Source organism: Trichechus manatus, unplaced genomic scaffold, assembly GCF_000243295.1.
Source record: "Trichechus manatus latirostris isolate Lorelei unplaced genomic scaffold, TriManLat1.0 scaffold00024, whole genome shotgun sequence".
Lineage (NCBI taxonomy): Eukaryota > Metazoa > Chordata > Mammalia > Sirenia > Trichechidae > Trichechus > Trichechus manatus.
The window spans coordinates 14123895-14140653 of NW_004443960.1; the positions used below are offsets into that span (position 1 = coordinate 14123895).

Here is a 16759-nt window from a genome sequence, read left to right on the forward strand (position 1 = left end):
TTAAAAGGAAGATAATGTTTAAAACACAATTTTATACTATTTTACAAGCCAAAAGGCTAACTCACCATCTGATGCTGGGATCCAAACATAGTGTTACAGGGCACACGACACAAGCAGGGGAAAGGCAAGCCGAGCTGCAAGAAACACACAACTTTTCAAGAAGGATCTTTGCCACCATTCACTTACGCCCTCAAAAGTTTGTGGCCCTGAGACAATCCATAATTATTCCTTTAAAAAATCTCTCTGCTTAGGAGCTCTTAATATTATCAATAGATGTTAAAGTACGTGAGAAAGAAACAAAAAAAATGGTGAATTCTCAAGAGCTGTCATAAGGGGATACAGATAATGTAAAATTTTCTAAATTAGGCAAGTAACTATCTTTGGTATATTCTAGAATATACCAAAAAACAAAAACACCTTGCCCAAGAGAGAAACAATTGAGCCCTGAACATTTTTTGAGATAGTTTAGGATTCTTCTTCCAATCATCACTAGTAAATAACACCAGCTAAATAAAGGGACTGAAAAAACTATATCTTATTTATGGGTCCACCCATCCCTAAAAAGCAGTAAATATGGACTAGCAGATATACAATTCTTAAGAGAAATGAAATCGAATGGAGCTGGTTATTATTAATTTTATAGTCTTCATTTTTAGCTTCCAAATGTTTGAGTAGTTTATAATTTTAGGAATTTTAAATAGTTGCAGCATATTGTTCTGCAGACTAAGACTTGGTAGCATTTAAACACCAAAAATCAAATAAGCACTGTATTCACACTTTTCCCCCGTAGGGGATTTTTTTTTTTTTAAATTAGGAAAATGATATCCCACTAAAACAAACAAACAAAAAAAATCAAACAATACTGAAATTAAAAGTTAAAATGTTTCCTGCCACAAGCTACCAATCCACCAATGTTAATAGTTTAGTATATAACCTTCCAGACATATTCTAGGTATAAATATGTCTTTATAGATATATATTTTGCTAGGTATAAAAAATACATGTATATAAGCATATGCATTATTTTTAAAACATGAGTATGATGTTATATGTACTGTTCTGCCACCTGCCTTTCTCACTTAACAGAATACTCTCACACACAATGAAAATTGGATTGCTGTCTCAGGACAGCCTTGGGTCCACAAGAGCCTGGTTTGCAATAGGTACTCAATAATTTGTTTCATGTTTCTGTAGGAATATTATAAAAACTCCCCATTTTGTACACCCTCAAGAACAGGACATAATTTCTTGCCACCTGTGATCACAGCTCAGAATCAATTTAAGTCCCTGAGTCTCCCTATACAACTCCCAGGGCCCCTCCACCATCACAAAAGACGAACCAAACCCTCCATCCCTATGGGTTTTGCCTTAAAATATTCTTGGCCAAGAGGCTTAATAATTTCTTGTCTCAAGGTAGCCCCTCAGTTGGGCTGTCTGCACCATGAACTTTAAAAATGCTAATGCTCTTTGATCCAGTAACTCTAAATTACTCTGAAAATCTACCCTAAGTGCATAACCCTAAACATAAACATTTAACGAAGATGTTCATAACAGCACTACACAAACAGTACTATCTCAATATGGCGAAAGCAAAAGAAAGAAACACTCTAATCGTCCAAAGGGGAAACAGTTAATTAAATTACTATACAATCACTTGAAGGAATATTACGAGATACTAAAAATAAACTTTACTTTGAAGAATTGCTATAACATGATATGCTCCTACTAGGAAGAGTAAGTGAAAAAAGCCAGAGATGACCGTGTAAGAAGATACATACACCCTTTGATTAAAATCTGGAAAGAAATAAAGCAAAACGTTAACTATGGTTGCCTTTGGACAATGTAAAAATATCTTTCACGTATTCTTTTTTCTAAATTTATTATCATACATTTATATATTCTGCAATGATAAAATAAGAATAAAGTCATCTTTCTTCATTCAAAAAGAACAGCAGCTACAGAAATGGGCTATACCCTTTAAAACGTTTCAGGACAGAATAAAACATTCTGTTTCTTTAAAATACCCACTTTATACACATTACCTGATTACAAAGGTATTGGCCCAGGCCAGGTCTAGCAGCAGCACTAAGATATATAACAGGTTTTTTGTTATATAACACATTGAATCCATCCACTACAAAGTCTTCATATCGAGAATGAATGGCAAGCCTACAGATCTTTGCAAGTCCCTCTCTTTCGTCCTCGTGGAAATAAGCACAGCCATTTTCATACCTGTAAGAGGCACCCATATATGAATATGTTCTTACTTCACATTAATTCAGATTTTATATCCAAGTCTTACAATATAGAAGAAATTCTTTTCTCAAACTAGAAATTGCCACCTAGATCGGCAAAAGGGGATAGAATATGGAAGTAATTATTTTCTCAAACGAGAAACTGCCACCTAGATCAGCAAAAGGGGACAGAAACGTGAAACACTCTCAGATGTCTGACAACTCATTACAGCTGGTGGTTTTAAAAGAAACAGGCAACGACCCTTTATCCACACCCAAGAGAAGTGATGAAAACAAGCAGAGAATAGGAGTCCCTCCAGACAAGGAATAAAAAGGCATGGAAAACATGGTTCTGGTTGATTCTATAAGGTGGCCACAACTGGGTGACACAGGCATAGTTCTTAGCAATTTCAGCCCTCAAACAGTCAATGGAAACAAAACTGTTGAAAACACTGATCAGTCTAACTGCTTTTACTATTATCTGTTTGGCACTTTTTATTCTTCCTAATCTCCTAAAGAAGGAGGAAGAATTTCAATTATAAGTGTTGGGTTTTTACTTATAATCTTACCAGGCCAAGCTCTTTCCCAATATTTGAAAGTGAGAGCCCTCCAAGTTAAATATTCCATTGTTAGGCAAAGATTTCTTTTCCATAAAAGTAACAGCAAGCACAGTAATACCAATCCTAATCTCCTGCAACTCTTTAACAACGTCAACATTATAGCAGAATAAAGCCAATTCTTTTTTTTTTTTTTATTGTACTTCAGGTGAAGGCTTACAGAACGAATAGTTTCTCATGAAACAGTAGTACACATATTGTTTTATGACATTGGTTAACAACCCCACAACATTGCAACCCTCTAACTTCTCAACGTTTTTTTTTGGTGAAAATGCACATAGCCAAAGATACACCATTTCAAAAATTTCTACATGCACAGTTCAGTGACATTTGACTACGCTCTTCCAATTGTGCTGTTATTCTCATTTACAATGAAGGCTTACAGAACAAAATAGTTTCTCATTTAACAGTTACTACAAATGTTGCCCTATGACAATGGTTAACAATCTCACAACACATCGACAATATCCTTACTCAACCTTGGGTTCCCTATCACCAGCTTCCTTGTCCCCTTCTGCCTTCTGGCCCTTGTCACTGGACTACTGTACCTCGTTAGTCTCATTTGGTTTTACGGGGCTGTCCACTCCCAGGCTGAACGGTGAACCTCGGAGAGAACTTCACCACTGAGCTAAAAGGGTGTCTGGGGGCCATACTCTCAGGGTTTCTCCAGTCTCCTTTAGGCCAGTAAATCTGGTCTTTTTTTGTGAGTTAGAATTATGTTCTACATCCTTCTCCAGCTCTGTCCAGAACCGTCTGTTGTGATCCTGGTCAGAGCAGTCAGTGGTGGGAGCCAGGCACCATCTAGCTGTACTGGACTCAGTCCGGTGGAGGCCTTGGTAGCTGTGGACAATTAGTCCTTTGGACTAATCTTTTCCTTGTATCCTGTTCTCTTCACAGAATAAAGCCAATTTTAATTTCATAACACATTCTCATCTTCCTTATGACAGCGTTTCCTTTCTACTAATGCACAAGTTAATAATTTGATTAAAAAAAGCTGAATCCAGATCATTACTCTATCTTCTTTTAATATGTGCCAATTGTTGTTGTTAGGTGCTGGTGAGTCAGTTCCGACTCACACTGACACAATGTACAACAGAACAAACCACTGTCTGGTCCTGTGCAATCCTTACAATTGTTGCTATGTTGCAGCCACTGTGTCAATCCATCTCATTGAGAGTCTTCCTTTTTTGCTGACCCTCTACTTTACCAAGCATTATGTGCCAATTAGGAACCCTAAAAATAAAGAACTGCTTACATTATTAAGCATTTACATACTTATGTTCTCAACTGTTTACATGTATCAATTCATTTAATCCTCACAATTCCATGAAATTTATACTAATGCAATCCCCATTTAATAGATGAGGACACGGAGGTATGGAGAGGTTAAACAACCCTTCAAAGAAGGAATGCCAGATTAAGCCCAGGTGGTATAGCTCCAGAAAGAAGGTCTCTCACAGTCTCTACCTGACCCAGAAATGTCTTTACCTGAAAATTCTGCATAGCCATAAGGTAGTATCCGAAAGTATCCTAGTTGTAAGTTTTCTCAGCTTCTCTTTGTCCAGAGTGGAAATATAAGCGCCCAGACTATGCCCCAACAAAGCCATGTGACCTTGCTCTCCAATATTCTGGATTCTGTTAATCAAAAATTCATCAGATTAAAAAATATGTATTAGAATCAAACCATGTTTACTAAAAAATAAAACTGAATCACAGTACTTCACATAAATTTCTGTTAGACTTAAAATCCACCTTATGGACCAGAAGCAGAAATTCAGATATACTGAAAAAATTCAATGCATGTAAGATTACTGATAATTTGGGGAGAAAAATATTTTAAAAATTCAAGCCCTAGGAGACAAATATCCTTTTGTTGTTGTTGAGTACCTAATAAACACACAAACTGTTTTAAAATAATTTTCTCCTATTTTTTTTTTTAATTAAAGACCAGCCTTAAAAACTATGGAGAGTAGAGCTAACATGTGCAGAAAACAATTTTTAAAAGAATCATTGGATAAAGATTAATTCCCTGCACTAAGTAGCTATTTATAATAATAATACATCAAATTCAAAGAGAATGGGACATTGTTTTATACAATTAAAATGGGCAGACTAATTTCCCTTCTAAAGAGTAATTGCAAATTATTAATAAAAAGACAAATACCTGACCAGCATACTGGGCAAAAGACAGTTCATAGCAAAGGAAATATAAAGGGGTATTCAAAATTACAAAAAGATGCTCATAATAAGAAGAATGCAAATTAAAACTATGCTGAAATATTATTTCCCATCTATCAGACTAGCAAAGATCCTTTAATCTGGTAACACTCTTGCAGGCAAGGTGTGGGGGAAAAGGTACTCTCATACATTGCTGGTGGGACTGTAAACTGGTACAACGTCTATGGGGGGATAGCTGGCAATATCTACCCAAATTACAAATGCACAGACCATCCGACCCAGCAATTCCACTTCTAGGACTTCACCCCACAGACACACTTGCGGCTATGAAAATGACACACAGACAAAGTTATTTGCTGCAGCAAAGTCTGTAACAGTAAAACTTTAATAGAAAACTAGTTAAATAAAATATGGCTCTTTCATTCAAAGTACAACTAAGCAGCTGTGAAAAAGAAGAAAGCTCCTTGTATGCTGCTACGCAATGAACTCAAAGACGTAACAGAAAAAAGCAAGATGCAGAACAATGTGCAGAGCGATGGGGGCAGACATTTTTGCTTGTGTATACATATACTTCAGCGATGGCTGGAAGGATACACAAGCGACTGGTAATACTGTCTACCGCTAGGGAAGAGAACTAGAGGCAGGGAGGCAGAGGCAGGAGGAAAATTCTCTTTGTATACCTTTTTATTTATTTATTTTTAATCTGTTAAATTTTGAACCAAGAGAATGTATTACTTACTCAAAAAAAAAAAAAATTAAACTTAAAAAAATTACAAAAAAAGGAAACGAACTAAATGATCCACATAAATGGATGGTCCACAGAGAACATGGACTGCTACGCCATCAATTCAGTTGCAATAATTCTTAGCAATTGTAAAGGAAGCAGAAAAGCACAATTACTCTTTGGTCCTTTTTGCCAGCCCCTAAGACACACTACCATAAAAACGACAGAATTTAGTTTTAGTAAAACAATATATTTACAAAAAATATATATGAGATATTAAAAATAAAAAAGTATAAATAAAATATATACTTTATAATGTATTATCTAAAATCCATAAATGTCTCTCTGAAAAGAAAAAAATGAACATAATTTAATACCATATGCAACTCTTAATGACATATAGATTATTTGAGCAGCCTGTAAGATTGGAATCAAGAACAAACACACTTTCAAAGAGAAGCTGCAACCACTCTCCATTACCGGGAACTCTGGGGCTCCTCATCTTCATCTCCGTGCATCAGATTCTGAACTAACTGGAGGATGCTCACCATATCCTGTCCACTGCAAGATAAAGAGATGACGGACTGCTGGAAACAGCACACACACCCTATCACTCTCCCACTACTTCTCTCATCCAAACTAACTCTGGTAAAGTTTAATTTTTTTAATTGAATAACTACGAAAGAATGTGTTTTGAGATATGGTATACATCTTTTAAAAACAGTCTTGAAATTATGAACTGAATTCTGAATATAACTTTACCTGTAATTAATTAAATCTTCTACCTAAATATGAGTTTAATCTTTAAAAATCTCACCAGCATTGCTTCAGCAATATTTCTATATCTATTTATCTGAGGACAAGACAGAAAACATTTAGTAAGCATGTTAACAAAAAAAAAAACCAAACCAAACCCACTGCTGTCAAGTTGATTCCAACTCAAAGCAACCCTATAGGACAGAGTAGAACTGCCCCATAGGGTTTTCAAGGAGTGCCTGGTGGATTCGAACTGCCGAGCTGTTGGTTAGCAGCAGCTGAGCTCTTAACCACTGCGCCACCAGGGCTCCAATAAGCATGTTATAATGGATAAAAACCTTTATGAGAGGCTGGAAGGCCACAGAAGCAACAAGAATATTTTATTATTCACACCAGCAAAAACAAAAGTAGAAACAACCCAAGTATCCATCAATGGACAAATGTGGTATTCAAATACAATGTAATAGTATTGCGCCATAAAAAGCAATGAAGTTCTAATACATGCTACAACACAGCTGAACCTTGAAAACATTGGGCTGAGTGAAGTAAGTCAGAAACAAAAGGACATACATTGTATCATCCCACTTACATGAAATACCTAGAATAAGGAATTCATTGAAGCAAAGCAGACTGCTGGTTACCAGGGGCTAAGGAAGGGGGAAATGAGGAGTTACTGCTTAATGGATACGGTTAATGCTTACTGCTTGGGGTAATGAAAAGTTCTGGAAATAGAGTGGTAATGGTTACACATTGTGAATGTAATTAATGCCACTGAATTATACACTTAAAATGGTTAAACTGACAAACTTGTTATTTATAGTTTACTACATTAAAAAAATAAAAAGACCACTCCAATGCCATTGGTATATCTAGTTTTCCTCCATGTAGGAGTCTTGTCTGTTTGGATTAACAGCCTTAAACATGTAATGCAAGCATTATTTATTACCACCTCTCCACCACCCAAGTGGGAAACTTGAGATTTGCTTAGAATGCAAATACTCTATAAAAGATATATTAATAAATGCTCATTATACAAGGTGAAAATCTGTGAGAAAATCATGAATAGATAAAGTAGTAAGAAATGGCAAGGCAACCTGTAATGGATGTAATGTGAACACATTCCTCCATTAATAAGAACATGACCAATTTAAATTTCTCTCTTTCAGAAAAGAAGCACTGTCCAAACAATCCCTAAAACCCCATTTTCTCTAAGGTCCTGGCCTACAAGTGGGAGGGGCTCCAGTTCATGGGACACTGTGTAGTGATTAGGACAAGGTGGGGGCCTTGCCAGGTGGCCTTGAGCAAGCTAAAGTTGGTAAGCCCCTACATTATGGAGTTATTATGAGAATGCAGTCAGACAGTGCATGTAAACCGTTTAACACCGTGCCTGGCACATTCTTGGTCTCAGTAAATGTCAGCTATTAGTATTATTAAGGAGCCCTAGTGGTGCAGTGGTTGAAGCGATGGACTGCTAACCAAAAGGTCAGCGATGCAAAACCACCAGCGACTCCATTGGAGAAAGATGTAGCAGTCTGCTTCCGTAGAGATTTATAGCCTTGGAAACCCTATGGGGTCACTATGAGTCAGAATCGACTCAACAGCAGTGGCTCTGGATTAGTAGTATTAAGTGTGAGTGCTCCTGGTCAGCGGCTTTAATGCACTGCCATTCTGAGAACTGCAGATGTTCTTAGTAGTATCTTTTCTCGAGAAACTTAGATGGAATCAGGGAAAAAAACCTCAAGCCCTTTTATTCCTTTTAGTAGTAGGCCTGGGTTGAGAAGACTTAAAGGATTTGATTCTTGTTTTGAGCTGTAGGAAGCACTTCACATCTAAACCCACTGCCATCGAGTCAATTCCAACTCATGGGGCTTTAAATCAGCACCATTCATGCTGCAGTACTTTCAAATATTAGTAACTGGGCGGGTTAGATTTGACGTTTGTTGGAACGCTGTGATCCTTCCTCCATACTTTTCCTTTGCAACCTTGTACATATTTACATTCAGGTCAAAGGACAATTTAAGGGAGTTGTACTGTTTACCCTATGTGCAGCTTCCTGGTTACAAAAAAAAGCTAATTTGAGGGAAGCTGGGCTGGGCCTTTAATTACATAGTGGCTACTAACATCCTGAGAAAATTTTAGTCTGAAAGCTTCTTATTTTTCTGATCTTTTCCTAGCTCAAACCACAACGACTTGACAGGTTTGCTTAAGTTGCCAAAAAATAAACTACTCTGCCAATAAAATGATTAAAAGTTGACATTTTCCTTTCATCTACTACATTATAAAAATGATAAGTCTTATCAAATTAAAATATCTTTCACGATAAAACTCGGTCTATCAGATAGATTATAGGTTTCAAGGATGTACTAAATATGATATTTCAGTGATGATAAAAAATTCAAAGAGTGCTTCTGAGTTATGAGATTGCATTAAATTCCATAAAGGAAAGGGGAAGGAGGGGATAGGGTCAGCATTATCATCAACCAGCCAGTGGCATTTTGGTTTTCAAATGTTATACTGCACATAACTATTTAAATTTGCTTTGTGCTCATTAAAACTAAAACTATAAATCCATGATGGTAAAATCTTGGTTTAAAAAAGATTTACAACCAAACTAAAGACACTTAACTTCACTGCCACCTACCTGCCCTGGAGTGGCCCTGGAATATCCCCTGACAAGAGCTTCTTTTCATTTTCTTCCTCTGTTCTCCTAATTTAAAGGAAACAGAAATTTGGTATAATACAAGCAGTTTTTTTTTTTTACATTTGAGCACGCAAGCATGTGAGAATGTTGCCTATAACTGTTTAGTGATTGATCTAGGATTTAAAACACATTTACCACATCCCCCCGACCCCCCCCCCATCAGCCCCAGTATTTGAATTGCGGGAAAAGAAAATAACATAAAGTAATAATATTTGAACTCATTTTTAATGAGCTAAGCCTGAATATATGACCTGAATATACAGTAAGAAGCATTTATAGATTCGATCTATTAAGTAAATAAAACTCTTAGTAGACTCTCCTCAGTTTCAAAATCCTTTAATTATAAAGTACCTTCTGAGACAAATACCAATTTTAAAGTGGGCTAGAAGCGGAAGCGTGACATTCTGAAACCAGGAGGTGTCTTTAACAGAAGGAAACTGGCACCTCCAGTTTCACAACAGGTTGAACACGTTTCACAGGGTCGTTTCCACTGGCATGCTCACCTCTGACTGTCTTCTAGCATCTTCATTGCCTCCTTCAAGTTTTTTCCCATTTCAGCTAATGTAGGGTCTACTATCTGGAAAACAAACCACAAAATAAGTTAAATTTTAATAATCCTCTATTATTTCTTCAATATAATTCATCCAGAAAAATTAAATGCAAGTCCTTTCTTCTCGATTTATTATAAAGTATATGCTTGATTAAAAAAACTTTCAATAGTCCAAAAATACAACAAAAAAGTAGTCTTCCCCAGTCCCTCCTCAAGGAACGCCACTTTTAAGTTTGACATGTATCTTTCCAAATTTTAACCATACTTACATGTACCTCTCAACTTGCTTTTTAGTACTTTATAGTGAATATGGTTCCACATCAGTATATACACTTTATTCTTCTTAGCAGTTATATCTTATTCCGTTCTATGGACGTACCATGGTTTATTTAAGCAATCCCAGATTAACTGACACTTAGGTTATTCTACTTTTTCATTATTAGAAAAAAGGTTCAGAAAAGCATGTACAGTACGCTATTTGTTTTACCTGTTGTGGTAGGCTGAAAATGGTCCTCTAAAAGGTATCGACATGCTAATTCCTGAAACCTGTGTATGTTACCTCATATGGTGTTATGGACTGAACTGTGCCCCTCAAAAACATATGTTGAAATCCTAACCCCTGTATCTGTGGATGTAATCCTGTTTGGAAATAAGAGTTTCTCTGTTACTCAGATCATACCCAAGTAGAGTGGGTTCTAAATCTAATCGCTTCTGAGTTAGAGCACATTAGACACAGAGATACACACACAGGGGAAGACAGATGCCATGTGAGGATCACCAAGGAATACTCAGAGCCGCCAACAAGGAAGGAATCAACACGGCTAAGACCCTGATATGGACTTTTTAGTCCCTAAAACTGTGATAAAATTAACTTCTGTTCTTTAAAGCCACCTACTTGTGGTATTTGTGTTACGGCAGCACTAGGAAACTAAAACCTATGGTAAAATCTTTGCAGCTGTGATTAAGTTAAGGCTCTTGAGATGGGAAGATTATCCTGAATTATCCAGGTGGGTCCGAAATGAAATCACACGTATCCTTATAAGAGGGAGGCAGAGGGAGATTGTGACACACAGAGAGGGGGAGGGGACGGGGCATGTGAAGATGGAGCAGACAGAGATTTGAAGATGTTGGCCTTGAAGATTAGAATGATGTGGCCACAAGCCAAGGAATGCCACCAGCCACCACAGACTGGAATAGAAGAAGCAAGGAAGGGACTGTCCTTAGAGCCTCCAGAGGCAGCGCAGCCCTGACAACACCTTGATTTTGGCCCAGTGGTACTGATTTTGAAACTTCTGCCCTCCAGAACTGTGAGAGAATATATTTCCATTGTTTTAAGCCTCTCAGTTTGTGGAAATTTGTTACAACAGCCACAGGAAATTAATACACCCCGATATATGCACTGGCTTCTATAAACAAAGCTTATCTCTGGAAGCTTACACAAGCTGGTAATAGTCACTGCCTCCAGAGAGGGGCACTGGGTAGATGGCACAGGGGCCAGGGTGAGCTGTGCCCTTTATACTCTTTTGTTCCTTTTGGATTTCATACCATGTGTACATCTATTTCCCATTCAAAAAAACAAACGAAAAAAATTTAAAAATCATTGCAGAATTACAAACACATTCATTTTTCTTCTAGGGAGAAAATCCTGTTGCCTTGAATCTCTATATTGTATGACCTGTGTTACAGAAAGTTACAGAAGCGCGCTTTTGTTCCCCTTTCTCTTCAAGTATATCTCTAGGAGGCAGGAGAATCTGTATTTATCCTTCTCTTCACACAGCCTGTTGTATCTGGTAATATCTCAGACAGAGTAGGTGTACAATAAGTGTGGATTACATTCAGTTTTGCATTAACTCCTCAGACATTGTTTTAAGGAGATTCTACTCAATCTATTATTCACTTTATCAATATAAGAATCAGAAAATGTTAAGTTCTAGAGGGATCCTCAGGATCTAGTCCAGGTACCTTCCAGCTCTGGGTCTTTGGGTTCCCAGGAAAAACTTTGGGGAGGAATAGTTAGGTAGACAGTTGGGACTTCCGGCTCCCCACCCCTCATTAAGCAGATAAGCTCTGTTTTATAAGAAGGTTTCATATAGATGTTTTTTTGTGTAAGCAGTTTCATTACAAGGAAAAATAAGAAACAGAAAAAACAAAGCATGAAACCCTCTGATGCTGGTCTAACATTTCAGAGGTGAGGAAACTAAGACTTAGGTAAAGTGACTTGCCCAAGGCCGTACAGCTAGTAAGCGAGAGCAGTGCTTGGGGTCTTGACCTGTTTCCAGGCTCCTTCTAGTATATCACACTGCCTCCCATGAGGGATTATAAAATAGTCATCTAGCCACATCCAATCTGATTTTTTAAACAAGTGTTTTCAATAAAATTAACAATTTAAATGTGCCCATGAGACGGATTAGAAAGCAATCCAAAAGGTCTCCAACAAAACCAAACCCATTGCTGTTGAGTCAATTCGACCCTATAGGACACAGTAGAACTGTCTCATACGGTTTCCAAGGCTGTAATCTTTACAGAACCAGACTGCCACATCTTTCTCCTGTGGGGCAGCTGGTGGGTTCCAACCATCAACCTTTTGGTTAGCAGTCAAGCACTTTAACCACTGTGCCACTAGGGCTCCTTCCCAAAAGGTCTTAGTGGTCCTCAGTTAATGATTATGAGTTGGAAGAGGAACAAATAAACAGTCAAGAGAATTTATCTTAACTCCTTAGTCTACTGGTCATATTTCTTTTCTTATAATGCTCATCTCCTGTGACACTATAGTGTGTCTCTACCATTTGGTCAGATGAAGAGATAAAATAATTTTGCTTGCTCCATGCTTATGATACTTCCTCTGTATGAAACATCCTTGTGCCTTTCATTCATCTCTAGCTACCTATGCAATCAAAATTCAACACTCCATGAAATCTTTATGGATAAAACTATTTTCACTCTTTTAGTCTCCTCTAATGACAGATACCATAGAAGGTAGGTCATACTGGATATCAACATAATATCTCTCTAAAAGTGCAACACAGTCAGGTTTTCCTATAGGACTGGAATAAATTTTTCAGTGAGAAATAGTCAATGTAGTTGGCTTACAGTTAGGAGCCACTTTGTATGAGCAATATGTATTTTTACACACTAGAATCACGTGTAACTACAAGTTGCTTACTCTGTGAAAGGTAGGAGGAACAGCAGATTCACATGCCCTCATGAGTCTCTTACACCACAGTACAGATTCACCAACTGGAATAGCTTACACTTAAATTGTTCTCACTCCCACTCTCTTATTTTTTTGATGGAGGGAGGGACATAGGTATGCATGGGTAGCATTTACGGTTGCATTTGGGTAAATTATATGTGAATATGATTCTGACCTCAATACACAATGCTGTACACCTTCATGTTTGCTGTGTTAACTGGATAATCCAAATTATAAAATGTTACCCAAGTGAAGGACAATATGAGGCTCTAAGTAAAGGAATGCTCTAAAAAAATTTGTATATTTTAAGTGGTCCCATAAAACTAAACACCATGCCATCGTAACCTTTTTGAAGGCAACTACTTTCTTATTCACATTTCCATCCCCTACACCTGTTACAATAGAGCCCTGATGGTGCAGTGGTTAAGAGCTCAACTGCTAACCTAAAGGTCAGTAGTTCAAATCCACCAGCTGCTCCTTAGAAACCCTATAGGGCTGTTCTACTGTCCTATAGGGTCACTATGAGTAGGAATTGACTTGATGGCACCGGGTTTGGTTTTTTATACCTGTTACAAAGGAGTTCTGGTGGTACAGTGGTTAAGCTCTCCACTGCTAACCGAAGGTGAGCAGTTGGAATCCACCAACCACTCTGTGGGAGAAAGATGTAATAGTCTGCTTCTGTAGAGATTACAGCCTTGGAAACCCTATGGTGCAGCTCTACTCTGTCCTTTGGGGTCACTATGAGTCAGAATAGATTTGACGGCAACGGGTATATAGTATGGTATACCTGTTACATGTCAGACAAGTTAGCTGTATGATAAATGTTAGTTAATAAACAACAGCCAGACACAAAAAATTAAATTGTATAAAGATGTCTATTATTCACTATATTGTAGGAGACTGTTTAATGGTATTGAGGGGGGAAATAGTATTTTATGCCAGGTTCCCAGGAAGAATATCACTTCTGTATCTCTAGCATCTAGCACAGACTCTGGCACAGAATAAGTGGTCAATATTTATGATCTTAATATAACACTTACTGGGTTGCTTACTATATTCCAGGTAGTACACTAATTAATCCCTTTACATGTATATCTCCTGACTAAACTAATGCAAAGTCAAAGAGTTAATCAACTTTAGAGCCAGAATTTAAAACAAAATCTGTATGACTCTAGAACCAGGGCCCTTAACTACTAGGCAATATTGCTTCTCGATTTTATCAAATAACTAAACAAAGCAACTGACAGTCTGAAAAAGCTATGTATTCAAAAGTCATAATTAGAACTAAGGTATAATTTTTAAAGATTATCCTTGATTGTTTTCAGCTGGATTAAAAGTTAGTGTATCAGAAGGCGTTCTCTACAGGTAAAATCTCTACAACAGCCTGTAACTAGAGTCTGATCATCCAAACTGGAGCATTTTTAAGAGGCAAAGGAGGTACTATTAATAATTAAGCCAGGACAACATGTATCAACTGGGATGCTCCTGGGCAAACCAAGATGTACAGCTACCATAGCCTTTACTAAAATGTGTATTTCAGATCTTAAACCATTATTCCATCTAGTGAAGCCAATGCAATTTTTTTTTTTTTTTTGGTGGTAGTTGTTTATGAGTTATAAGGTAAATTAAAGACAACATACAATTCGAAAGTAATGCACCTACTTTCCCCACCTATAAATATAATTGAATACATTTTCTCTCATTTAGGAGCCCTGGGGGCACAGTGGTTAAGAGCTCAGCTGCTAATCAAAAGGTTGGTAGTTTGAGTCCACCAGCTGCTTTAAATCTTGAGTAAAGTGACCTGACTAAAATTCAAAGGCCTACTAGAAACCATTTTAGAAGAAGATCCCTTTATTAACAAAAAAGTAAACACATTCCAACCACCCCTTCTGAGGCCAGTTGGTGTTTTTTCTGTTTCCTTTCCATTATCTTTCCTACCACCCTTAAGCAAGCCAATCCAGATAATGAACATGAACATACTCAATAACTACTTTCTGGTACTTCCTGAAAGTTACGAGGGCTTACCTGGGGGCGGATTCTATATGTAAACGTGGTGTTGAGGTGGATTCCTAGGACCTCCTCTCACCCTGGGTCTCTAAGCCTTAAAAAGGCTAGAAGCTATTATACCAATAAAAAACAACAAAAAGTGCAATAAAGCATTTACAGAGTATGTATATCCATACATACAATTTCTAATTACAAAATTGATACATGCTTATTGTGAGATCATCAGAAATAATTATACCTCTTACTGGACTGCAAATTATAAATTATATTTCAGTCATGGTTAATTCTGCCATGTAATGACACAGATTCAGTATTTCTGCTGCCGTTATATCTAACACAGATGTGTGGTATGGCTTAATGCAATTTCAAAGTTCCTAAGAAGAATCATCCAATTGTACATACAATAATTGTCACAGAACTGAGACTTTAAAAGGCAGCTCAGTTTGTAAAACAGAAGCCCCACTGTTCATCCCTTTATAAGCATTTTTCCAAGAATCATTTTTTGGGGTCATGGTTTCATGGGACATTCCAGCTAACTGGCCTAATAACGTGTTTAAGTGCTTCTGTTCTATCTCCTAGTTGTTGTATAGTGCCTGGGGTGTTAAAAGCTTGTAAGCAGCTGCCCAAGGTACAACAATTGGTCTCTATTCACCTGGAGCAACAAAGGAAGGAGGAGACTCAGGAACAGGAGGAGGATATGGAATGTGTGGCTCACTGCCTCCATGAACAACTGCCTCCTTTGCCATGAGACCAGAACTGGATGGTGCCTGGCTACCATTACTGAAAATTTTGTTCAAAGACTGTATAGAAGAAAAGTGATCAAAAGGGGGAAGACATAGAAAAGAATTTCAAATTCTCATGGATACTTTCTGAAGCTGTGGAGGGTGGATGAACCCCTGAAGTATTGCCCCGAGACAATCTTTCAACCTTAAGTTTCCCCTGAAGTTATCTTAAAACCAAACAATAGCTTAGCTAGTAAAAATGGTCTGCCTTGAGCATTATGCTCTTTTAAGAACTATCTATATGGGATCAACGTGACAATAGTAACTTGATAGATTAGATGGGAACTTTAGGGGGCAGTGAGTTTATGTTAATGAGGGAGGAACAACTCAGAGAAGGAGGGTGAGAATGGTTGCACAACTTGAATGTAATCAATGCCAGTAAATTGTACTTGTAGAAACTGTTGAATTGGTGTATGTTTTGCTGTGTATATTCTCAACAAAACAAAATAAATGAAATTTAGAAAAAAACAAAAAAATTTATCGTTCTACTGTGAAGAATATTTCATTTTGTGGTGACAACTACCTTTCCTCAACTGATTGAAGCAATTAGATAAAGCTCCAACTCGCTGTGTTTCTAACAAGCCAACTACTCTTGCCTTCCATAGCTTTCTAAACAAGGTTAATACAGGATAGTGATACTATGCAACTATTACCTCCCCAAGCAAGTATCACCTATTTAAAAATCATGTACTCTCCTCCCAAGTGAAAACACAGTGTGTGCTGTCTAGCACTAAACAGATGTCCCAAATACTACATATCTACTGTGTATCTCTGAGAAAGAACAACAGCAAGAACACAGAAGCAGCTGCTCCAGGAATACAACTGGTTCTTATGGGAAAAGAGAAAAGGATAGGATTCTCCAAGCTGATACAGTGCCTTGCAAAACCGAGTTACCTTGTTGGAGTCTCAATTTCTATATTGTAAAATTTTTTTGCCAGATTTCAAGAGAAGAGTATTTTAGAACTGATTACTTTTACCACTCCATTTCCTAACAACTGGATACTTTTTTTTTTTTTT

The 16759-nt window shown here is 37.3% G+C and overlaps 1 protein-coding gene across 6 annotated transcripts in view; it reads right to left on the reverse strand.

The window, feature by feature from the left end:
- The window catches only part of PDXDC1 (pyridoxal dependent decarboxylase domain containing 1), a 51969-nt gene that overhangs the window by 27965 nt on the left and 7245 nt on the right, over positions 1-16759 (reverse strand). For 4 of the 6 annotated variants that reach the window (XR_002823572.1, XM_023728483.1, XM_004373275.3 and 1 more), the window contains exons 2-7: positions 9714-9787; positions 9151-9216; positions 6234-6314; positions 4340-4486; positions 2043-2232; positions 66-134 (exon numbers count right to left, since the gene is read on the reverse strand). Coding sequence is in view for 5 of the 6 variants with exons in the window: in XM_023728483.1 (XP_023584251.1) it covers positions 66-134; positions 2043-2232; positions 4340-4486; positions 6234-6314; positions 9151-9216; positions 9714-9787 (627 nt within the window). In the remaining variant the exon portion in view is untranslated. The other 2 variants (XM_023728485.1, XM_023728486.1) reach the window with 2 other exon arrangements.